This window comes from Heloderma suspectum, chromosome 7, assembly GCF_057233095.1.
Source record: "Heloderma suspectum isolate Gila_16-S chromosome 7, 16-S_ref, whole genome shotgun sequence".
Classification (NCBI taxonomy): Eukaryota; Metazoa; Chordata; class Lepidosauria; order Squamata; family Helodermatidae; genus Heloderma; species Heloderma suspectum.
The window spans coordinates 108,722,320-108,747,722 of record NC_139464.1 but is presented as its reverse complement, the minus strand read 5'-3'; the positions used below and the strand labels follow the sequence as shown (position 1 = coordinate 108,747,722).

Below are 25,403 nucleotides of genomic sequence, written 5' to 3'. Positions count from 1 at the left end.
AGGAAAGCACTGCCAGTACATACAGCCCAAGGGGGAACTTGGCTTGCCCTTGGGTACTATGCACCTTGACTTGGTGTTTGCATTTGCTGCTCCATTTCAGGCAGCAACATGTCTTGAGATGGCCCTCAATGCAATAGGGAAAGAGCAGAAGCCAGAATCGGAAGATAGATCAAGATGGATCACAACAGACATTTCTGTTCTGTTTGATAGTTCAGAGGTTGGTATGGATGCTCCAACCCTTGAAGACAAGTAGAACTCATTTTGAGGGCTGCAAACTTTCAGGTGCTCCTCTTTCATGTATGGATCAATTTTGCATGCAGAGTACAGCACCCCAATACTATGGGAAAATGATCCTTCTACAAATTCACTGCTCCATCTTCCACCTGCAGAGACCTACAGAAGATCCCATAATGGCCAAGGAACAGAAGAGCCCACATGTTGATGAGAACATATTTAAAGATCAGAGTCTTCATGTGCAAGTTGCATCATGTAGAAATGTGCTCAGTGCTCAATCTCCACCAAATGGTAATATGCATCGTAATGTATCAAAAGTACTATAAAGGTAAGTAATTAAATAGAATGCTACTTGTATGCTAGTTTCTTTGGGTTGAGAGAGAGAGAGAGAGAGAGAGAGAGAGAGAGAGAGGAGATATGGTGTGTGTACAGTAGGGATATTGGAGAAATCTGCAACAGAAGCAAATGAGTTTGTATTTCTATGAATATGACCTACGGATTCTGCAATGGACAAGCTTTTCCCAAATTGCATGAATTTTTTTTACTTTCTGGAATTGTACACAAATTTAGTCATAGAAAAAAACATAAAACTAAAAAAATAAAAAACACCAGCTGAAAATGTGCATTTCCCCATAGGCTAAAGCACAAAAATGGGAGGGGGGATTTGCACATTCGTGCAAGTGCAAATTTGTGCAAATGTAAATTTCTGCAAATTCAGGAATTGGGAAAAATCTGATTCTACTAATGAGCTGACAACAGAACAAAAGGCACCTGACAATCTGCGAAACACAGACAGAACAGATTTTACAAAATTACAAAATTCGTAGATCCCTAGTGTACACACACACACACACCAGTAATGTTCCTGTACACAGTATTAGAACATCAGCAATGATGAGCAATTATATATATACACTTACCTGTCCCATTGACCATATTACAATACTCTCCCCAGTATGGAAGGGTGCTTAAAAAAAAGAAAAGGGGAAAAAAAAGAAAGATAATCTAGGTCAGGCCAGGCCATACAGAGTTTTTCACATTAAGGTCTGTTTAGCTAAATATTTTACTATATCATCAATACAGCGTTCATGCTGTATATTCATTTTCACTCCTTGCTCCTTTAATCTCCTCATAGGGTGACATTCCATAATCATTTTGAAAGAGGAAAAGCCACCTTGTGGTGATATTTCTCACCATTCTCTGTAATAAAAAAAGATTTTTTTCTGAATGAACTCTCACGTAGTCAGTCACCTGTTCAGACACCAGCAATTTATTCATTCTTTTAGTTCAAAGAGAGGACAGAACAAAGTTAAAGCCCCTTAGAGCACAATCCTACTGTGCCCTCACTGTTCAGAAGTCCCTGTACTCAGAGGCTTCCGAGATTCCTGTGCCCTGCCAGGGTGAAGCCAGGAGGAACAGTGGAGACAATCAATCTTTGCCTCCCTGTCCTCTGCTGTTTGCTTTTTTGCTAGACAGGCTTTTCAGCCCATCTAGCAAAAGTACTTCAGAAGGGAAGGGAAGAATGCTGGAGGAGGCTCAGGATAAATCATATCCTGGCCTCTACAGTCTACTACCCTCCCTGCCCACAGGAACACCCCCTTTTTCAACCTTTGAGGCCCAGGAACCACATGATTGCTGTCTTAACCAGTTAAATGGCAGCAAATGGGTTACCACGAACAAGGTAACCCACCCTTTCCCAACCTGGCACTCTCGAGATGTGTTAGACTACACATCCCAGAATCCACCAGCCATCTGCTAGTGTTGAAAGATATTCTTCTGACACCAATCCAGGAGCAATTTGCTCCTTTTCAGGTTAGTCAAGTTGTAAAACAGATCTGGCAACACCCAGCCATAAGGTCTTCAAAAAGGTATGAAGGATATACGTCAAGCTGTTACAAGATCAGTGTAGAAGGGGTGCTTGGGCATTAATGTGCTTCCTAAACTGTCTGCTCAGACAGCAGACTTAAAAAGAGCCCATTGCCTTTTCTAGAATATGCACAAAGCAGCAATAGTTTAATGCTGATACAAATACACCTGAAGCTTCATTGGTCATTGCTTCTTCCTCTAAGACAAGGGCGCTGAACCTCAGGCCCACAGGCCAAATCTGGCCCTCTTGGGTTTCCCAGACAGCCACGCCCTCTTCCCCTGGCTCCACCCTCTTTCCCAAACTGCTGATTGTTTGGTGGTTTCTATGTCCCTCCCCCTGCCATTCTAAAAGGCTGAGATGTCTCTCCTAAGGCTTAATTACAAGAGCTGTGCTCAGGTGGCCTCCTGAGATTCTCCAGCTTACTTGTGGGCAGAGAAATTTGGGAGACAATTTCACAGAATTTCTCCAGGGGGGAGCAGTATTGTCAACAGTTTCTCCCAGGTAGGGCTCCCCATTGGCAGGGCTTGTAGCACAGCTTCTTTCTTTTTTCCTAAGCATTTTGGGAGGTTTCTCTCCCCCCCCCCATGAAATAGGCTTCCGTTTTCTGCCTCATTCAGGATGTTTTATAATTTATGTTTGTGCTGTTTTGAGTTTACCTAGTCACAGCTAGCCTCGCAGGCTGCCTGCATGTCCTGATCTGAAATATCACCAAGGGAATTACCTCATGGTGCCTTAAACTGGGCTTTAATTGAAGTGTGGAAAGCTGAGGAGGCAACAGGAGGCCAGAGAGAAGATTCCACAATGATAGGGATGGAGGAGAATTTCTCCCCGAAACTTCGGGGGGCCAAGTGCCAACATATTCGGCCCCCCGAAGTAGTTTCGGGAGAAATTCTCCACCCCCGCCCCCCCCCCGGGATGGGACTTGCCTTTCCCGAATGTCCCTCCCGGCGGCGGGTCCTGGCGGCGGTTCGGCAGGTCTTCGTCAGGGGCGGGGGCGGCAGCCGGTCTTTTGACCAGCTGCTGCCGCCGCCATTACAAGCAAAGTAAAAAAAAAATAAAACGCCCCCGTGATAGGCTACGTGACGATTTATGTAGCGTATCACGGCTAGATCTGCAAAGTCAGCCGTGATAGGCAACGTTAATCATCATGTAGCCTATCACGGGTGACTTTGAAAAAAAAAAAACACGTACGGCTAATGGCGGCCCCCATAGGGAGCCGCCATTTGCGTTCCTTATTTGGTCGCTGTAGTCTACGTAAAGATTACGTAGGCTACGGCGAAAATAAGGGCAACGCTATTTGCGTTCTCCTTATTTTCGCCATCTTAGTCTACGTAAATGTTTACATAGACTAAGACGTGCCAAAATAAGGAACACAAATGGCGGCGCCCACGGGCGCCGCCATTTGCATACGTGTGTGTGTTTTTCTTTTAAATCAGCCGTGATAGGCTACGTAAACATTTACGTAGCCTATCATGGTGTTTTTTAAAAATCTAGCTGTGATAGGCTATGTAAATCTTTACGTAGCCTATCACTTTTTTAAAAAAAAAACTGGAAATGGCGGCAGTGGCAGCCGGTCGGAAGACCAGCCGCCACTGCCGCACCGCCGCCGGAGCCGCTGCTGCCAGGAAGATCCGCCCAAGGTAAGTCCCGTCCTGGGGGGGGCGGGGGGATGGCAGACCGTTCCGCCACCGATTTCGGGGGGCCGAATGCGCTGGCATTCGGCCTCCCTGAGATTCGTGGTGAAATTCTCTGACATCCCTACTGGCAGGAAGAGCCAGTAATAGTGCCTATCTAAGAGCTATGTGCTACCTTTAGGCCACCTTTAGGTTACCTAAAGACGCTACCTAAAGAGGCTACCTAAGCCTAAGAGGCTACCTACCTCTTAGGTAGCTAAGAAGCTACCTAAGCCTATGTGGTTACCTACCTAAGAGGCTACTCAAAGAGGCTACCTTTAGGCTACTTAAAGAGGCTACCTATAGGCTACCTACCTTTAGACTAGCTAAAGAGCTTTAGGCTACCATTATACTGATCTTTGTTATTTTTGTCCCCTTTGCCCCAGCCCTTTTGCCCTGCCTGCCACTTGAATGTGGCCCCAAGAGCTTCTCCAAAACTGAATTTGCCCCTCAGGCTGGAAGAGGTTCCTCCTCACCCCTGCTCTAAGAAAACTGGAAGCTCAACTTGAGAGAAATGTGAGCAGAAACAGACAGCTGTCAAAGTCTATGTCTTGGCAGAGCACAGATGGTGTTATATTAAGAAATGCATGGCCTTATTCCAAGGACCTTCCTCTACAGGTCAAAGGAAGATCACATTGATAGGAGTAATACTAGGAGTCCTTGACTAGCACCGGTATGGGTTTGGAGGGGCAAAGTGGCACTCTGCTGTTACCACAGCTAGGAAGAGGCTAGAGCCCTCTTCTGCAAGAACCGAAGTAGCCCAGATGCAATATGCTGCTAATACAAGATCCGTCTCACCTCTATTCCCCACCCACCCAAGAACTCAGGAAACCACATATAGGCTATATGACTTCACCTATTCTACTCTAAGCTGGGAAATAGCAACATCCCCACAAAGTCACCCAGTGAGCACACATTCTCAAATATATGGTACCTTTTGTTTTTGTAACTCTGGATTATTGCTGTCTTGCTTATGTCTTCTTTCCCAGTGTAGATTCTGTAAAGCCCATCAAGTGTATTATTGTACTTTTGGGGGGCAGGAGAAAGAGAGAGCGAGAGAGAGAGAGAGAGAGAGAGAGAGCGCAATTACTTTTCAGTACTAACAAGTTGAATAACCAAGGTGAAAACGGAAAAACCCATTCCCTTTAACAATACATAGAAACAATGATTTGGGAGGCTGGGCTGTAAACCTAAGTTTATCTTCAAGGAAATGCACAGCATCCTTCATCCTATGCCGTTTAGCTGTATGGATTTATTTTTCTTATATGTTGGGCATGGAGCTCTTACTATCTGAAATGTGGATTTGCCAAGACTAGAGGCATGGAAACTGGCTACGTTCAGTAAAATGGCATTGGTCCTACACCAAGGATTTGCATTTTTTAAGAACAGAATTGCCCATGCTGAGATTCTAAGAATTAATGCTTAGTTTAAAGTCCTAGTCACATCAACGTGGATGCATAGAAGTAAGCCAGGGTGAGAGAGGCAGTAGCAGGAGAGGTAACAGTGTCATCTGCTCCTCTACATTCGGGGCAGGGAATATGTGGGGAGCTGCATGCCAGCAGTAGGTGGGGCCATGTCCCAAAGTGGGTGGGGCCATCCCACTGCTGGCATGCACCCCCCTGCCCATGATTGCCCAGATCCCATTCATACACTGTGACACACACACTGTAACAATCGCAAATCCTCCCCTGAAAAACACACACACACTGCAATCTGGCTTTTAGAAAGCTCCCATTGGCACCAATATAAGCCTGATTCAAAGCCTGATTGCAAAGAGGGAGGGGCAATTTGTCAAGCACAGGTCAGTGTTGGGGAGGGGAGGGTTACCCCCCCCAAAAAGAGTCCCATCACTGCAATTAGGCTCTACATCTGGGGTGGAGAACATGTGGGCCCCGAGATGTTGGACTGCAACTCCCATTAGCTTTAGTCAGCAGTCAGTAGTGAGGGCTGATGGGAATCGAAGTACAACAACAACTGGAGGGCTGCATGTTCCCTACCCCAGATCTACACAGCTGCAGTTCAGTCCAGCAGCATAAATCCCCCATGAATCCAGCTAAAACAGATAATTACAGCTATCATAGGGGTAGGTCTTGCTAAATAAGTAGCCAATTCTGTTTGCAAATGGATGGCAGCTGCTTGAACTTTGAATGGTTTTTTGGGAGGGGGGCAGGAAGAGACTGGAATAATCCTGTTCTTTCTGTTTCTTTCTTGTTTCATTGGACTGTCTTCCCCATATTCTACTCTTCATAAATTCCAGAACACCTAGAATTTCTAAAATTAAATTCTGGAATCTGACCATGCATAGTTTGCCACAACTTTCACTTACTACCATTCATCTGCACTCTTCCCCACATCAATATCTAAGAGCAAAAGAGCAAAAGATATTAAGCTATCCCCACCCACCCATCCCCAAACTGATGCAATTATAAACACAATGACATCAAGAATGCTCTTTACTGCATTTCCATGTGCATCAGGACCCGGTGGGGGAGGACGGGAGAAATTATCTGAAAGCTGCGGGGAAAACTTGTGTACAACAATTTGTACAACATATGGAAATAAGACACAGAACAATGGAAGATTCCCAATACATTTCGTTTTGCTTCTGAAACAATACCACATAATTCAGAATTCCAAGAGGAGAACTGGGAGTAGGGTTACTTAAGCATCCTTTAAGTTGGAGGGGGATTTCTGAAATCCATTAAAAAAACATTTAAGAAACCACGATCTGTGCCCAGGGGTCACTTTCAGTACACCCAAAGCAGCATGGGAATTTACCCCATGGCACAGTCCCATGCAGATGGAATATGCGTGTGAGAGCTCACAGTCAATGGCATGGTTTCTTTGCCCATCAATTCAGGCAGCGATTGGGTAGCCAGGAGGTACAAATGGCCCTGATGTGTTTCTGCTCATACTGGAGCTGTACAGCATCACATAACGTGGACTCCCATGCTTACACATGTGTAGGTGAGAGAGAAATGCTACCCAACTGGAGTAGGATGAAGCAGTCACGCTATAGCGGGGATACAGGCTGCAGAGACTCTACCAGTGGTGGGAAGAATGGCAGGTTAGCTTCTTGCAACATCCACAGGGATGTCATGTGAAGCCAGAGACTTAGCCCATGGTCAGAGGGCAGCTGTTCTTCCCGGCATGGGCCAAGTCACTTAATACAGTGCGTGGCATCCATGGGGGCACCGCAGGAAGCACAAACTCAGCTGGTGCAATCCCTTTCCCCATGATTCTCCCAGCACAACGGGAAGGATGTGACATTAACAGTGGGACTGGTGGGGAAGGTAATTCTGCCCCCCACCTTTAAAAAGTTCTACACCCCTCCTCTACACCATAACCAATAAAGAGCCTCCACTATGATATCTGATTTAACTCATTTGCCCTCACAGCTCCATCTGGCATCCGATGGAGTAACCTGCCATCTGAAAGGCATATTCTTTTGAAACAGGATGAAGTTTGGTTCATGTAGAGCTTTTTTGTAGGGATGTTGCAAGCACTCAGGTTGGTCTGGGAGGCTGGTGGACTCCCCCACGCCTGGCCCCCAGGCCCCGCTCACAAGCTGTGGGGTGCTGATGGACCCGGCTGCTGAGAACCCAGGAGCTTTGCGAGCAGCTGGGAGCAGCCCGGAATTATCATAGCTGTGCTTCCCCCATCCCCATCTACTCCCAATATCTCCTCCTTGAGAGGAGCAGGAGGGCCAGAGTGCTTGGGACGCACGCAGCACCGAGACTCCTGCAGTCAGGCCCTTGTGTGCATAAAGCAGATGGGCTTGACTGCTGGAGTCCTCAGGGCACGGAGGAGGGTACACTCAGGTGGCTCAGTGGACGAGGCGAGCAGGGAGGCTGGGCGAGCAGGCCTGGGCCTCACAAGTGGGGAGGGTGGCTCACTGAACTCCCTCACACCCCAGACGGAGGTGAGTCCGTTCACCCCTAGTTGTTCTTTACTTATATAAACCTGGTACACACATGGCTTATGGCTAATACAGACATTACTTTCTGTATTTGGCAGTGATGTCTTCTTTCATTTTTAGGGACAGGGGCATCCGGACCCTAGCATAGGAGTGGGAGCTTTAACAGTCTTGATCAGGACCCTGTGCTTACTTTAGAGGAAAAAACAAAGATAGAAAAGACACATAACTGATAGATAGGCACTTAAAGTAATGTTTGTTTTGGCCCTACTATTAGTGTACAGGGGTTTCAGTCACTAAGCCCATGTACTTTTTAAATTCTAAGGGCCTTTATGATGGATGTGTTTGCAGTATCAGCACCTTCTCTTTTCTACCTGACACCATCACAAGTGATTCAAGCTCTCCATTGGATGCATACATACCGGCAAGAATACTCCAACTTTTTTTTCCACACTTGCCATTGGGATTAGCTTCAAGAAAGGATCTTCATAGCCCCAGAGTATTTCGTTCACATTTCTGGTTTGAAGGAATTTTGAGTTTGATGCCTTGATCCAGTAGTTCATCATGGCTTGTATTAATCCAGTTTGATACAAAGCAGGCGCAGCCTGTGACAAACACAAAATGCACATCACTCATGACTTGACCAAGAAGACTCCACTTTACTTTTTTTAAACAGACTACAATCATTCCATTCATGATTTTGTCGAAGCATAATGAAATTTTTTTGAATATCAGCAATGACTTATATGGATGATTGAAATCAATATAGCTAAACATTAGGGATGGCCGTGGCGGGGGAATCCAGCCCGTTTTAGTCTCTTTGGATTTCCCCAGAGCCCCTGGCTCAGCTTGCATTTGTGAGCTGAGCCATGGGCTTTCCCCCTGAAATCTGGGAACTCTTCTTGAGCCCCCTCAATCAATATTTATGCAACTTGCGCCTGTACTACGCTTCATTTGTGCAAATTGCACATACAGTACGCTTCATTTGCACAAATTGCACCTGAAATACACTTCATTTGAGCAAACTGTGCCTGTAATATGCTTCATTTGCGCAAATTGTGCCTGTAACATGCTTCATTTGTGCAAATTGCCCCCGTAATATGCTTCATTTGTGCAAATTGCCCCTGTAATATGCTTCCTTTGTACAAATTGTACCTGTAATATGCTAGATTTGCTCAAATTGCACCTGCGTAAATGTTGATATAAGAACAGAAAAAAAAAGAAAAATCCACAAGGTGGCCCGACTCGATCTGCATCAAGTTGGGCCAGCTCCTAGGTAAGTGAGCCGAAGTCCAGTGTGGCCGAGCTGATGAAAGCTCAGTGAACTTCACCCCTTGGACAGATTCCTCCGACATCCCGATTAAACATACATATAAGAGCAGTCATAGGGTGCAGGGTAGGGATGGACGAAAGTCACTTACCTGATCCCGAAGCTTGCTTCGCGGTGGGGGGGAGGCGCTCCGTCCCTCCCCCCCAAATTCTGGTGGGGGGGAGGCGCCCCATCCCTCCCCGCTGAAATTCTGGCCGTGGGGGAGGCGCCCTGTCCCTCCCCGCCAAAATTCTGGCTGGGGGGGAGGTGCCCTGTCCCTCCAGCCTCGAATCCTCTAGTCCTGCCGGGACGCAAATGGCGGCGGCCATAGCCGCCGCCGTTTGCGTCCCTGCAGTCAGCCATGATTGGCTACGTAAATGTTTACGTAGCCTATCATGGCTGACTTAAAAAAAAAAAAAGCGCGTACGCAAATGGCGGCGCCCATGGCACGCGTAGTCTACGTAAACATTTATGTAGACTACGGAGAAAATAAGGGCAACGCTATTTGCGTTCCCCTTATTTTCGCCGTAGTCTACGAAAATGTTTATGTAGACTACATGTGCCAAAATAACGAACGCAAATGGCGGCGCCCATGGGCACCGCCATTTGCGTATGCGCTTTTTTTTTTCTTCAAAGTCAGCCATGATACGTAGCCTATCATGGTGTTTTTTGAAAATCTAGCCGTGATAGGCTACGTAAAGCTTTATGTAGCCTATCACTTTTTTTTTTTTTAACTTGGAAATGGCAGCGGTGGCAGCTGGTCGGAAGACTGGCCGCCACCGCCGAACCACCGCTGAACTGCCGCCGGAGCCACCGCCAGGGACATTCGACCAAGGTAAGTCCTGTCCCGGGGGGGTGGGAGACCGTTTCTCCACAAATTTCGGGGGGCCAAATGCGCTGGCATTCGGCCCGCCCGAGATTCATGGAGAAATTCTCTGACATCCCTAGTGCAGGGCACTATACCATTTCTGTTTGTGAGAGGAAATCTTTCTTTACAATACCTGGAAGTAGTTAAACAACTACAATGTTGCTGACAAACTAGGATGTCCCAACATGCTAATTTCTGGTGTACAAAGAAGTTGGTTAAGCACAAAAGTAGGCACTTTTCCTGCCTGAATTCTGCAATCTGAAATTGTACAGCTCAGCAAGAGATGAATGATAAGCATGTTTGAGCTTGAGACTAGGGATATGCTTTGGATTTGGGAGAATTCCAAACTGAATCAGGCTGATTCAGAAAGAGTTGGGAGATGTCCAAATAGAAGCAGAGCTAATCTGAACCTAGATCTGTGGAAGGACATGGAGAACCAGACAACGTGGCTGCAAAAATTGATAGTGTTTTGTCCAAGCTTTTCATATGAAAACACTGAGGTGAGGTGGGGTGGGATTGGGTGGGGCGGCGGGAGATGTAGTTTTTTGAATGATGGCCCTAGCTTCTAATCACAGTGGATGGTTTACCAGGGCTCTCCACTCCCAGTGCTTTGGGCACAGGAATGCTATAATAATGTATCACCACACTGTTTCAGTGTTCAGTGATCTTTGCTGGTTCTCTTTCCCAGAAGCAGAAAGATTAAGAAGAGTTTTGGTGGAGTTGATGGGACCTGGAAGGATGTAGCACTGGGTGGTTTTTGAAAAATGCTGGATATTTACTAGCCATTGTATCTATCCTCCTGAAATTTCACAGGTTTCTAGCCTAGTGACATTTCTATGATGTGTACCATTTTCATACAAACACACACACCACGGAGAAGGGAAAAGGAAACAAATCACCCGCGCCCCCACAACAAATTTGAAGGTATGTGACAAACCCCTATAATCTGATGTAGCTCAACTGTGCCCCCTAGACCATCTGGTAAGTTGGCACCATGCTGCAATACCTGAATAGGCTTATCCTACCTTCTTCTTCTCTAATATGTATCCAAAAAAGGTAAGCTCTGTTTTAGAATAGCCTAACTTGTTCAAACTGGCCAGCTCTTAATTCAAGTGTTCAATTGCTAGGAAGGTGGGCCCAGCCACTAAACAATTTTCTGATTTGTTAACTAACTACTGACATCAGAAATGGAGGGTATTGCTTGATTGGACAAAACAATTATCAGTCCCCTCTAAGGATGTAGATTTTACTGAACTCAAATTCCTATAAAAGTAAGAGTTGCTCACTCCTGGAGAGCCTCCCATATAAAATCGAGCTGGAGGTCAAGATGCTCTCTGTCAGACCATCCTCTTCGCTATGAACTCTGTGTAGGCTCTAGAACCCAAGACCCAAGTAAGTATTGATTTTATTTGCAATGCTGTGTGTGATTGTTGCCTGCCTGCCTTCCCTTCCCCCCACCCGCAATAAAGTCCTTTTCTATGTGGACATTTTCACTAAAAACTGTTCCCCTTGTGAAGGACCGCATGGTTACAAATCCTGTTCTTAGGATTTTCACAAGATTTTCCTGTATTTCTGGGCTCTGGGCAACCCCCTAAAGACAAAGCACTTCTATTATTTCCTAGGGCTGGTTGGGCTGGAGAGAGGGGTCCTTGGCAAAAGGGCTTAGAACTCCACAAGCATCTGTACAGACTATGGTGTGTCAGGAGATTCATCCTGACTGGTGGCAGCTTATCAGAAAGTGGGAAACCCTTGGGGGAAAAGGGGGGTCCACCAATAGGAAAAGTTGTTCCCCCTCCCCCTCTGTAAGACTCCCTTTGCACAACACCTGCTGCACCTCTCGTTTGCGCAGGGTTCATAGCTACTCTAGGGTATATGTCTTTTCCATAACAATTGCCCACAACTATGAAGCAGGATAAGCATATGCTTTTTGGATACCCGGCTTCTCTTGAACAACCCTCACAAAACCTATCCATCTGAAACTGAGCAGACTTGTTCTCATCAGAAGGGGCAACTCTCCCTGAAAATTTCATCCAGTTCTGCCTGGAAATAAAAGAGGCATCAGTTGCTTGTTTGTTTTTGAATCAAAATACAAGGTGTCTGAGCATGTATTTGTCTAAATGCTGGCAGGCTTCATTCCCTCATAAATGGCTACTATGGCTCCAAGTTAGGGATGGGGGAGAATTTCTCCCCGAAACTTCGGGGGGCCAAGTGTCAATGTATTCAGTCCCCCAAAGTAGTTTCAGGGAGAAATTCTCCACCCCCCCGCCCCCCCCCCCCGGGATGGGACTTACCTTTCCCGAATGTCGCTCCCGGTGGTGGGTAGCAGCGGCGGTTCGGCAGGGCTTCGACAGGGGCGGCAGCCGGTCTTTTGACCGGCTGCCGCCGCCGCCATTCCAAGAAAAGTAAAAAAAAAAAAACGCCCCCATGATAGGCTACGTGACGATTAACGTAGCCTATCACAGCTAGATTTGCAAAGTCAGCCATGATAGGCTACGTAAATCGTCACGTAACCTATCACGGGTGACTTAAAAAAAAAAAAAAAAGCGCGTACGGCTAATGGCGGCCCCCATAGGGAGCCGCCATTCGCGTTCCTTATTTGGTTGCTGTAGTCTACATAAAGATTACGTAGACTACGGTGAAAATAAGGGCAACGCTATTATTTGTATAAGCGTTGTATAACCTTGTATATTATTTGTATAAGCATTGCCCTTATTTTCGCCGTAGTCTACGTAAATCTTTACATAGACTACAGGGACCAAATAAGGAACGCGAATGGCGGCTCCCTATGGGGGCCGCCATTTGCGTACGCGCTTTTTTTTTTTTTCAAAGTCACCCGTGATAGGCTACGTGACGATTAACGTAGCCTATCACGGCTGACTTTGCAGATCTAGCCATGATAGGCTACGTTAATCGTTACGTAGCCTATCACAGGGGTGTTGTTGTTGTTTTTTTCTTTTGAAGTTCGTGGCCGGGGAGACGGGGCGCTTCTCCCCGGCCTGAATTTCGGCCGGGCGAGGCGGGAAGCCTCCCCCCCAGCCTGAATTTCGGCCGGGTGAGGAGGGAAGCCTCCCCCCCCAGCCTGAACTTCAGGGGGAGCAGCGAAGCACCTCCCCCCCACCGCGAAGCAAGCTGCGAGACCAGGTAAGTGACTTTCGTACATTCCTAGCCCCGAGTTGAATCAGTCTGGGCTGTTCTCTGAATCACCAAATCGGGTTCCAAAGTGAATATTGTGGTCGGTGCACATACTTGCTTGAGACATTTTGCTAATAAAACCTTGGAAAATAACAGGTCATGGCAGAGAGTTCTGACAAAATGTGGTCCACTGGAGAAGGAAATGGCAACCCACTCCAGTATTCTTGCCAAGAAAACCCCATGGAACGTATCACAAGGCTAAAAGATATGACGCCGGAAGATGAGCCCCTCAGGTCGGAAGGTGTCCAATATGCTACTGGGGAAGAGCAGAGGGTATTTCCAAGTAGCGCCAGAAAGAGTGAAGTGGCTGGGCCAAACCCGAAAGGACACTCAGCTGTGGATGTGTCTGGTGGTGAAAAGAAAATCCAATGCTGTAAAGAACAGTATTGTTTAGGAACCTGGAATGTCAGATCAATGAATCAAGGTAAGCTGGAGGTGGTCAAACAGGAGATGGCAAGATTGAACATCGACATCTTGGGAATCAGCGAACTAAAATGGACAGGCATGGGCGAATTTAATTCAGGTGACCATCATATCTACTATTGTGGGCAAGAATCCCTTAGAAGAAATGGAGTAGCACTCATAGTCAACAAAAGGGTGGGAAAAGCAGTACTGGGGTACAATCTTAAAAATGATAGAATGATCTCAGTACGAATCCAAGGCAAACCATTCAACATCACAGTAATTCAAGTCTATGCCCCAACCACTGAGGCCGAAGAAGCTGAGGTTGATGGGTTCTATGAAGACCTGCAACACCTTCTAGAACTAACACCAAAAAAAGATGTCCTCTTCATCATAGGGGATTGGAATGCTAAAGTAGGAAGTCAAGAAATCACCGGGATAACAGGCAGGCATGGCCTTGGTGTACAAAATGAAGCAGGACAAAAGCTAATAGAGTTTTGCCAAGAGAACATGCTGATCATAGCAAACACTCTTTTCCAACAGCACAAGAGGCGACTCTACACATGGACGTCACCAGATGGTCAATATCGAAATCAGATTGATTATGTCCTTTGCAGCCAAAGATGGAGAAGCTCCATACAGTCAGTAAAAACAAGACCTGGAACTGACTGTGGCTCAGATCATGAGCTGCTTCTTGCAAAATTTCGGCTTAAATTGAAGAACGTAGGGAAAACCACTAAACCGTTCAGGTATGACCTAAATCATATCCCTGATGAATATACAGTGGAGGTGAGGAATAGATTTCAGGGATTAGACCTGATAGACAGAGTGCCTGAGGAACTATGGACGGAGGTCCGTAACATTGTTCAGGAGGCAGCAACGAAATCCATCCCAAAGAAAAAGAAATGCAAGAAAGCCAAGTGGCTGTCTGATGAGGCTTTACAAGTAGCTGAGGAAAGAAGGGAAGCGAAAAGCAAGGGAGAAAGGGGAAGATATACCCAACTGAATGCAGAGTTCCAGAGAATAGCAAGGAGAGACAAGAAGGCCTTCTTAAATGAACAATGCAAAGAAATCGAGGAAAACAAAAGAATGGGAAAGACTAGAGATCTCTTCAAGAAAATTGGAGATCTCAAGGGAACGTTTTGTGCAAAGACGGGCATGATAAAGGACAAAGAAGGCAGGGACCTAACAGAAGCAGATGAGATTAAGAAGAGGTGGCAAGAATACACAGAAGAACTATACAGGAAAGATCTGAATGTCCCTGATAGCCATGATAGTGCGGTCACTGAACTTGAGCCGGACATCCTCGAGAGTGAAGTCAAGTGGGCCTTAGGAAGCATTAGTAACAACAAAGCTAGCGGAGATGACAATATTCCAGCCGAGCTATTTAAAATCCTAAAAGATGATGCTGTTAAAGTGCTGCATTCAATATGCCAACAAATCTGGAACACTCAACAGTGGCCACAAGACTGGAAAAGGTCAGTTGACATTCCAATTCCAAAGAAGGGCAACGCCAAAGAGTGTTCAAACTACCGCACCATTGCGCTCATTTCACATGCCAGCAAGGTGATGCTCAAAATCCTACAAGCTAGGCTTCAGCAGCATGTGAACCGAGAACTACCAGAAGTACAAGCTGGGTTTCGAAGAGGCAGAGGAACTAGAGATCAAATCGCCAACATTCGCTGCATCATGGAGAAAGCAAGAGAATTCCAGAAAAACGTCTATTTCTGCTTCATTGACTATGCTAAAGCCTTTGATTGTGTGGATCACAACAAACTGTGGCAAATTCTTAAAGTGATGGGAGTACCAGACCACCTTACCTGTCTCCTGAGAAACCTGTACGAGGGTCAAGAAGCAACAGTAAGAACCAGACATGGAACAACCGATTGGTTCAAAATTGGGAAAGGAGTACGACAAGGCTGCATATTGTCACCCTGCTTATTTAACTTATATGCAGAGTACATCATGAGAAACGCCGGGTTGGATGAATCAGAGGTTGGAATTAAGATTGCTGGGAGAATTATCAACAACCTCTGATATGCAGACGATACCACCCTAATGGCAGAAAGCGAAGAGGATCTCAAGAGCCTCTTGTTGAGGGTGAAAGAGGAGAGTGCAAAAGCTGGTTTGAAACTCAACATTAAAAAAACGAAGATCATGGCATCTGGCCCCATCACTTCCTGGCATATAGAAGGGGAAGAAATGGAAGCAGTGACAGATTTTACTTTCTTGGGCTCCAAGATCACCGCAGACGGTGACTGTAGCCATGAAATTAAAAGACGCTTGCTCCTTGGGAGGAAAGCTATGGCCAACCTAGACAGCATAGTAAGAAGCAGAGACATCACCTTGCCGACAAAGGTCCGTCTAATCAAAGCTATGGTTTTCCCAGTAGTAATGTATGGCTGTGAGAGCTGGACTATAAGGAAGGCTGAGCGCCGAAGAATTGATGCTTTCGAACTGTGGTGCTGGAGAAGACTCTTACGAGTCCCCTGGACTGCAAGGAGGTCAAATCAGTCCATCCTAAAGGAAATCAACCCTGAGTGCTCATTGGAAGGACAGATAATGAAGCTGAAGCTCCAATATTTTGGCCACCTAATGCGAAGAGAAAACTCCCTGGAAAAGACCCTGATGCTGGGAAAGACTGAAGGCCAAAGGAGAAGGGGACGGCAGAGGATGAGATGGCTAGATAGCATCACGGATGCAATGAATATGAACTTGAGCATGCTCCGGGAGAGAGCGCAGGACAGGAAGGCCTGGTGTGCTATGGTCCATGGGGTCACAAAGAGTCGGACACGACTGAACGACTGAACAACAACAACAAAATGATGCAACACGTAGCAAGGACTGGTGTGAGAGACAACTAAATGGATAAAGAATTAATTGCTTAACTTGACATTTAATTCCTTTAGGTACAACAGGATGTCCTGTCAGCCTACTTTTTGGTTATCTGGGCAAGAGAGAAGAATGAGGTTCATATCTCAAATGGCCAAACTCTGTTGTGCGTAGTTTCACCATTTTGAGGGCTGTATTATGGGAGATGTACTTCTCTTTCAAGGGATAGTATCATAAATCCAAGGCTTACCAAGTCATTTCTTCCCTCAGTGAAGCAACAAAGATGGAAGTTGTGCAACAGATATCTCTAAAGAGAGAATATTTGGGACCTTATGAAACTACAGTTTCCAGGATTCAGGCACTTAAACCCAGACTTCCCCAACAGGATGCCCTTCAGCTTTTTTGAACTACAACTCTCATTATCCCTGACCATTGGCTATAACAGCTGGAGCTGCTGGGAGTTATAGTCCAAAGCACCTTGGCGGAGGCTGGTTAAACCAATACAAACTGTGTGTTCGTAGTAGAAAGCTGTCCACAGGAAATATGCACAATGAGACACACAGCCCTATTCATTTCCGCCTCTAAATAAACACAGAGAATGAACTTTAACATTCCGGAGGGAATATTTCAGATTAAGTATTCGGGGAAGGGAAAACAGTCAACCATGAAGCAAATCGACATGTAAACAGCATTTTGGGGAATTTTTGGAACAGCATTTTGGGGAAAGAGAGGAGGTAGGATAGCACGGGTGCCTGCTCAAAGGGGCAAAAAGGGGCAACTAGGGATGGCGGAGAATTCTGCCACGGACTCCAATGAGGCTGGATTCAAAGACCAGGGACGCAAATGGCATCTGCTACGCCAGACACCATTTGTGTGGCAGCGGCCGAAAGTCCGGCTGTGGACGGGCCCAGCAGGTGGCTCTGCGAACTTGCCGCAGAGCGGAGCTGGCCAGGGAAGATTCGGGGGGGGGGAGGGACGGATCATCTCCCCCCACCCCGTAGACCCCCCCAGTGGACTGGTGAGTGTGTTTCGTACACCCCTAGGTACAACTGACTCCCACACAACGTCCTTCTGAGAGTGGAAACAGTAGCTGCCCGTGCTGTGCCTACCCTGTCTATTCAGTTTCCAGTCACATGGACAAAGCTCAGGACAGGACAGGAGGTCAGTAATTAAACACAGGAGTAATTAAACTGCCCTCAAGTTTATCCATAGGTACACTGGAAGCTGCCTTATATTGAGTCAGACCCTGGGTCCACCTAGCCCAGTGTTGTGGACACTGACTAGCAGGGGCTCTCCAGGGTTTCAGGCAAGAATTCTTCCAGTCCTACCTGGAGATGCCAGGGATCGAACCTGGGACCTTATGCATGCCAAGCAGCTGCTCTGCCACTGAGCTACAGCCCTTCCCCAGCACCACAGGTGTACAGGTAGTAGCAGGGCAACAGCATGACCAGGCTCCTGCTTGCTGAAGGAGCTTCATTCCAAGAGCAGCAAACGCGCCTCATGCTGCAGACGCCCGCCTCGCCTATCTCTGCTCTCCAGTTTCCCACAATAGGGCAATGGTACACAACAGCGTAACCCAAGCTGGTGCCCTCCAGTTGTGTTGGACTACAACTCTTCGTATCCCCAAGCCAGCCAGAGAATAGTGGCCAAGAGGGTAAACCAGAGCTGATGGCTGAAATCTCCGCTCTGCCACAAGCCTCTATACTCTCAGCTGAGAAGATGGGGCAGGCTATTAAAAGGATGATCAGGATTCTGGAGATAATCTGTTTCTGAGCATGCAAAGGCTTTCGTGTGCATTCAGTTAATGCACTTACTGGTAGTGAGATTGTTGTAATTCAGCAACACAGGAAAAATAGTTCTCATTAGATTCATCAGGTTGCTAATCCCAAATTCTCTTTAGGGAAACACAGAACCAGACCCTTTCTCTCGTTCTCTCTTTCTTAGCATCTAAAGGTATCGGTATTAACGTGGCACCGTCAGAGTGTTTAAGGAACAAGAGAACAAACATTTCACACCTGTGGACAGAGTGAAGCATTCCTCTCATACAAAAAAGAAAACAATCGTCATCATCCATGGTGATGCAAACAAGTGCTGTATTATTCTACGGACCAGGTCCCAAGAGGGCTGGGCAATGTGCTTTTCTTAAGACCCACAGTCTCAGGAGGACAGGAGGACTCTGGGGATGCTACCACACTGGCACTAATTGGCACCATTGTTAGTAGCCTTGTCAGGGAAGCCAAGTATAGGATGGACAAGGGATTTAAGAAAGCTTCTTCGTCCCCATAGACTAAGGCAAGAGAGACTGAAAGAGCAAATGCATGGCCAGTTCAATGCAGACTCCACAGTGTTTTTCATGGACCACAGGAAAAAGAAATGACAAGTATCCTATGGCCAAACTGATTAATGGTCGAGTTCTTTCCAGCTGGAAACTTGGCATAGCATCCCCATTACTCATCCTGTGTGTTTTGGAAGACAAGCACGTGAGAGAGAGCATCATTCCATGACCCTGAGAACGTTATAACTTTGTAATCTTTAGCGCATCTTTTTTTTCTTTTCTTTTCTTAAATCACCAGGCTTACTTACCACAACAGCAAGGTTGACCAATGTGATTCTGTCATCTTCTGGCCCAACTGACAGATCCGGCTCAAAGCGAGCAATATTTGGCTGGAAGAAAGACACTGTGGAGTCAGGGTGTTGGGTGATGTTTTCTTTGGGCAAATATCGCATCCTTTGAAAAAGGAAAAAAATCCATGTCAATTTCCAAAGGTGAAGCAAGGGCATGATCATTAGCACCTTAACACCAGCACCTCCACAGCCAGCTAAACTGATATTCGATAGGTGCATTGGAGCTTCCCCCTCCCCAGTGCTTAGTGGTACATTTTGAAGGGCAGGTGTTCATCCTGACAATGCCCATAGCCTGTCATGCCTATGGAATCATGGAATAGTAGGGTTGGAAGGGGCCTATAAGACCATCGAGTCCAACCCCCTGCTCAGTGCAGGAATCCAAGTCAAAGCATCCCCGACAGATGGCTGTCCAGCCTCATCTTGAATGCCTCCAGTGTGGGAGAGCCCACCATTGGTTCATTGTCGTATGACAATGTCACAGTCAGGACATTTTTCCTGATGTTCAGCCGGAATCTGGCTTCCTGTAACTTGAGCCCATGATTCCGTGTCCTGCACTCTGGGATGATCGAGAAGAGATCCTGGCCTTCCTCCCTGTGACAACCTTTCAAGTACTTGAACAGCACTATCATATGTCCCCTCAGTCTTCTCTTCTCTTGGATTCCTCGGGGCGGGGGGGGGGGCATGGCATAGCCATGCCTCAAAATATAATCCAAAAATACAAGCAGATGTTGATCCATATCAACCAACCAGTTCTAGCTGTTTCATCTCCACCAGGAGCAGGCCTTTTGTAAAGCTAATGGGTTTTCCTTACCCATGCAAGACCATTCAAGACTTGGCATTACAAGTGAAATAGCTCACAGCAACATTGTATTGCTGGGAAAATCCATACTCCCCTCTCCCCTTCAGATACTGAGAGGACTCAAAGGAAACAGGGAGGCCTGGGTGAGGGGGAGATGACTTTATTATCCCTGCTAATCAAAAAGTTCTGGCACTTTGCCCCTGTTAGGGATATCCATCAAAGTGGAACCCAGTCCTTTGGGGGCTCATCAGACTCCTGTGGGGCACCCAAATGGGCCACATTTGCAGGCCAATCTACAGGGCTTTTCCTGATATCCAGGAACTTCTTCTGTTTCTTTTTTCGTAGAGAGAAACGTGTACAAATTGCAGGAGCACAATTTGCACGACTCGTGCAAATTGTGGCCACAAATTGCACAATTTACGTAAATTTCAGCCACAATTTGTATAGTTTACACAAATAGTGAGTGCAATGTGCACAAATTATGCAAACTGTGTCCCACAATTTGTGCACATTACTATTTATGTACATTTTAGAAATCTGGAAAAATCCGTGAGCTGGTCCAACTTGATGCAAATTAAGTTAGGCCAGCTTATGGAGAAATGAGCCAAAGCCTGGGGGGCTGAACTGATGAAGGCTGGGTGAGCCCCACCTCCCAGACAGATTCCTCCAACATCCCTAGCCCCTGTGAGCCCTGGCTCCACTATATCACTGCACACAGAAATATTTAGGGTCTTTCTACATGTGGTTTTGGATTATCCCCAAAGTGCATCATTGATGTACAGACAGGAGTATGAATAAAAAGAATGGCTGCACAGATCACCAGCAAGAAGTGGCCCAACAGCTGTGGTTTGTTTGTTTGTTTTTGCTGTTGTTGCTGGTACTGAAAGCACCTTTGGTAATAGCAAGGAACAGCAGGTAGTGAGAAAGAGCTGAACATTTGACCCCACACTGAGTTTTTAATGGACTGTGCACAACCCAGCCTAAGGTATGTACTTTTGACCGAGTTTCCATTGATTTCAATGAAAGAACGCAAGACACATGCTTAACACTCCCATTGAAACCATTGAGAAGCAGACGTGCTTAGCAAGGGCTGGACAAACTAGCCCCACATGTTTCCCCAGTACGGGAAAAGTATTAGATGGGAGCCACCTTCAAAGTACCAAAACGAAATTTGTATGAAAGGATTTTAGAGGTTACAGTTACTGGAAGCAACAGCTTTAAACTGAAAGATGCGGGTGCTTTTGGTCATTTGGTCCCTCCCCTTTTGCCTTTGACCCTTCCTCCTTTTGCCTTCAGTCCTGCCCACCAGTGGAATGCAGCTCCCAAATGCTTCTTCAACATGGAATTTGGCCCTCAGGCTGAAAGAGGCTCTGCATCCTTGGTTTTAGCCATCGTGATGTATCCATGTATTTGTCTTCCATGCTGGGAATAGATGCAACATGTGTTCTGAAGGTGAGGAAGAGATTTTGAGAATGGCTCCACCCGCAATTTCTAACAGGCAATCCTTTGCAGGACTATGTGGCTAGCCCAGTCTCAAAGGCAACATTCGTAGATCAGCATTTTGAAAAAGATCTTGTTATTGTTGGAGAATTGATACTGAAGGGAAAAAACATGGGGTGGTGAGCAATGCTAGTCCATTCCAAAACTGAATCAGGCTACTGGCAAATGTATTAAGCAGGTTGAGGAACCTCATGCCCATGGGCCAAATGCAGCCCACCTGGGTTCCCATATGTGGTCCTCTGGGGTCCCCCAGATGGCCCCGCCTCCTTGCCGTGGTCCCACCCCCTTCCCCCCCCCAAACCACTGATCACTTGGTGGTTTCTGGACTTTTGTGCAGCCCACTCCCATCCACTCCCATCTAAGAGGTTGGAATGCCTCTCCTAAGGCTTAGTTACTGACAGTAAGTGCTTGAAGCTAATATGGTGGTATTTTTGTATTTCGGGGGCCTACCCCCCTTTTGTGCTGCCCCCTTTGCCTTTGGCCCCACCCACCCCTGGAATGCAGCCCCCAAAAGCTTCTCTGAAATGGAATTTAGCTCTTGGGCTAAAAGAGGTTCCCAACCTCTGATATAAAGGTTCAAAGAAACTCAAAGCAGCCTTCCTCAACCTACTGCATTCCAGATATTTTGAACGACAACTCCCAGCATTCCTGACCTTTGCCCATGCTGGGTGGGACAGCTGGGAATTGAAGCCCAAAACATCTGGAGGGTACCAGGTTGAGAAAGGCTGAACTAAAGTGTAGCTGAGATCTAAACAGGGGGAAAGAGTCACAGTTAAGTTCTTGTGTTTGTCTGCCCACCAATCCATCCACAAATCAACAGGACAAGGTTAATCCACACGATCTTGCTTACCTGTAAGTATAAGGACCTTTCTGCTTGAGTATTGGTTGTGATCCATTTTCCATTACAGCCTCTGGATTTTGCACATCAAAGAACCAAAATTGCCTATAAATTGGGCTCCCAGGCACAACCCAGTTCTTATATGCAATTGTACCATCTTCAATTACTGATTCCTGTAAAAAAAAAAAAAAAGAGAGAGAGGGGGAATGTTTTCCAGTGTCTTCTCAAAATAAAGTGAATAGCGTGAACTTTTGCACATATAAATAAATAAGCTTTAGACAAATGTTCTCCTTTTTAAAACAACAGCAACAGAAAACAACTACAAAGACCTAAGGATTGCATTCTATTTTTAGAACCCCATTCTCAGTTTCTCAGAGTGATCCTAGACAAAATAACATTTCCTGAAAAACAGCATTAGGCAAAGTGTTGCATTTATTGGTGAAGTTTTAACTGGGCACCATTTCATTTCACTGTAATATGTAAGTGTGCAAAGGGGACAAAGGGGGGGGGGATTTTTTAAGAATCCAAATAAACATCTAGTGAAGTCAACCAAAAACATTCCATGTACTCCAATAATAAATAACACCATTGAGAATATTGGATCTGACATGCACTGCACTGGACATAGTTCTTCAGAGTATGCAGCCAAGTTAAAGGCAGACACAGTATTCAGCCCTGTGATGCAATGAATTTGGAATTGCCCACAGCATGACGTGTGCTGAATTTTACATTGGGAATGGGTCCAGGTATTGTCCTGCTCTAGATCAAGTCTTGGCTGTTTGCAAGCAAGTACAGGGAGCACTACAGTAGAGTAGTCAAGTTGGCAAGCAAACGGTCAAGCATGCAGGTTTAAGCTAAGGCAGGAGTGGTCAAAATCCAGGCAGAGGTCAGAACACGGGCAGTTAGTCGGCAACAAAGATCAGGCGGCAGCAGTCAAGATGACAAGGAAGAGGTCAAACATAGTAAATCGGTCAGGTACCTTAGTTACGCAGTCCTGAAGCAGGGTTGTTGAGTGACCCAAATGGTCAGGAAACAGAGCATCAGACGCAGGGCACAATTCAGGAGGCAAGATACACAGCGGAGGCTGGAAGGACCAAGTTGTTCCAACCCTGGCTGGGTTTCCAGTGCAGGCATTTAAGCCCAAAGCCAGCCAGACCTCACCCAGAGCTCAGCTGCAGTAATCAGAGCCCCCTTTCCAGAGCATACTCCCAAGGAGTCCCTTTCTCCTGAGGAGACCTTTTCTGGAGGCAAGCACTCATTTTCACAGGATCCCTGCTAGCCTGTCTCTTGAGGTGATGATGCTCCCAGGGACCCAAGGGTGGCTCAGCCTCTGCCACTTCTCCTGACAGGGATGGCCCTGCAGCCACTTCCCCCAAGGGTTCAGGCTCCTGTGGGTCTGGTGGCTGTCCCGGGTCTGGGGTATGCTGGGCTTCTGGGGCCTCTGGCTCCTCCTCTGAGGAGGACTCCTCCAGTTGGGGCATGACAGGTATACCCGTATGGGGCAAACAAATGCATCACCTTCTGACACAAACACAGCCCAATGGCTGGGTCCAGAATAAGTTAGTCACACTTTGGTCTCATTGAAATCAATGGATTAAGTTAGGCATGTTTAACTTAAGCCCCATTGTTTTCAGTGGGATCAAAAAGGCTGAAAAATGAAAATCCAACTTGTTAACTTCCTAACTCTTAGTTGTAAAACAAAGCATCTTGCACAAAAATCTCCTCCATCCTATTAAGAAATGTCACCTTCGGATATTGGGGTGGTTCTAGTCTGGTTCAGCTGCACTGAAATTTCCTAAATAGTGCTAGGGTATATTAAGATAAGGTATTCTAGAATGGGGTTTTAAACAAACTGAGAGGAAAAGCATTCTTCAAGACAACTTGCAAGCCAATTGAAATTGAGTCGTGAAAAAATCTAAAATACTAATGCACAGAGCTCCTTACAAGATTTCATTTGTGTTAAGTTGTTTCTGCAAACTAGTCAACCAGATAAGTCAGATGTAAGACCTTTGCAGTTAGACTTCAGCTCCTTGTTGGTGAGTTCAGCAGTTTGCAATTATAAATCATAAACTAATAGAAAATAGAAGTTCAGAATCTCCCATTCAGTTGCAGACGTATCAGCTGGTACAGAAAATCTACATTCTTTGTTCAGAATTAAAAAGCAAATGTTTTTCTTGCCTTTCAAAGTTTTCCACAAGACTGTCTTTGAGGCTTCTCTGGGAAATCATGTCATGTGATTGCAAAGCCTACTACAGACTCGCCTTCTTGACATCACTTCAAAAGATGAATTGTTGACCAAACACTTCCAGAATTGTGGCACAGCTCTGACGTAAACTTGCTAAGAATTGTGAGGATGTCAGAAAAATCTGCAATGGAGTCAAATGTATTTCTTTGGGTCCAAACTGTGGATTCCACAGTGGACCAGCTTCTTCTGAGTCACATAGACTTGCAGACTGGTATTTTTTAAAATTACAGGGGGGATTCGCACAAGTGTCCGGCCACAATGTCAGCAATGGATTTGCTTGTCCATCAATTTACTCTCTTATAGGGATGGCGGGGAATTCCGCCACAGACTCCAATGAGGCTGGATTCTAAAGAATTCAGTCCCTCAGAGTCCGTGGTGGAATGGACCACCCACCTCTGCCACCCCACAAAGTTTCCCCGGAATGGATCCTACCTGCCACCAGCCAGGTCCAGTCCATCTGCTGCCGTCCGCAGAAGCAAATGGCACCCGGCATAGCGGACGCCATTTACGTCCCTTATCTTTGCTGTGATAGGCTATGTAAATCTTTACGAAGCCTATCACGGCAAAGAGAAGGGGCGCAAATGGTGTCCACTACAACGGATGCCATTTGCATCTGTGGACCAGCAGCAGGCAGAAGTCCAGCGGCAAATGGACCCAGCTGGTGGCTCCGTGGACTTTCCGTGGAGTGGAGCTGGCCGGGGAGGATTCCGGGAGGAGGGACGGATTGCCTCTCCCCCCCGCAGACCCCCCAGTGGAGTGGTGAGTGGGTTTCGTACTCCCCTACTCTCTTGCAGCAAAGGCTTTGCCTCAGTCAGTTATCTGCAGCCTGAGAAAAGCAGGCACTACAGGGAAAAGAACAGTGTACTTTTGGGAGAGGCGTTGGAGACTGCCTTTGTTTTCAAAAGTAGGAGAAAGTTTCTTTTGGTATTGACAAAGCCTTCCCCACATGACTTATGACTCACAGGGATATCGGCAGAAAACCACCGTAATCATGACACAACTGCCAACTTCTTTCCTTCTGTTGCGCATTAACAGGATGAAGCAATTCCTTGAGGAGAAAATAGGGATGCTGTAAAAATTCAAGATGGGCTAAAATGAGCTTG

At 46.3% G+C, this 25,403-nt stretch overlaps 1 protein-coding gene and 1 long non-coding RNA gene across 9 annotated transcripts in view; one reads left to right on the top strand and one right to left on the bottom strand.

The window, feature by feature from the left end:
* The window catches only part of CD36 (CD36 molecule (CD36 blood group)), an 86,549-nt gene that overhangs the window by 16,357 nt on the left and 44,789 nt on the right, over window positions 1-25,403 (bottom strand). For 7 of the 8 annotated variants that reach the window (XM_084811082.1, XM_084811078.1, XM_084811083.1 and 4 more), the window contains 5 exons: window positions 22,068-22,228; window positions 18,877-19,021; window positions 8,113-8,295; window positions 4,709-4,800; window positions 1,155-1,201 (listed from right to left, as the gene is read on the bottom strand). In XM_084811082.1, the coding sequence (XP_084667208.1) occupies window positions 1,155-1,201; window positions 4,709-4,800; window positions 8,113-8,295; window positions 18,877-19,021; window positions 22,068-22,228 (628 nt within the window). Of the gene's footprint in view, window positions 1-1,154; window positions 1,202-4,708; window positions 4,801-8,112; window positions 8,296-18,876; window positions 19,022-21,023; window positions 21,140-22,067; window positions 22,229-25,403 lie in introns of those variants that run through there. The other variant, XM_084811084.1, reaches the window with a different exon arrangement.
* On the top strand, window positions 93-25,379 carry LOC146340173 (uncharacterized). Its single transcript, XR_014784485.1, has 5 exons — window positions 93-282; window positions 390-562; window positions 10,681-10,791; window positions 21,014-21,169; window positions 25,336-25,379. It is a non-coding gene; the product is annotated as an uncharacterized LOC146340173 (long non-coding RNA).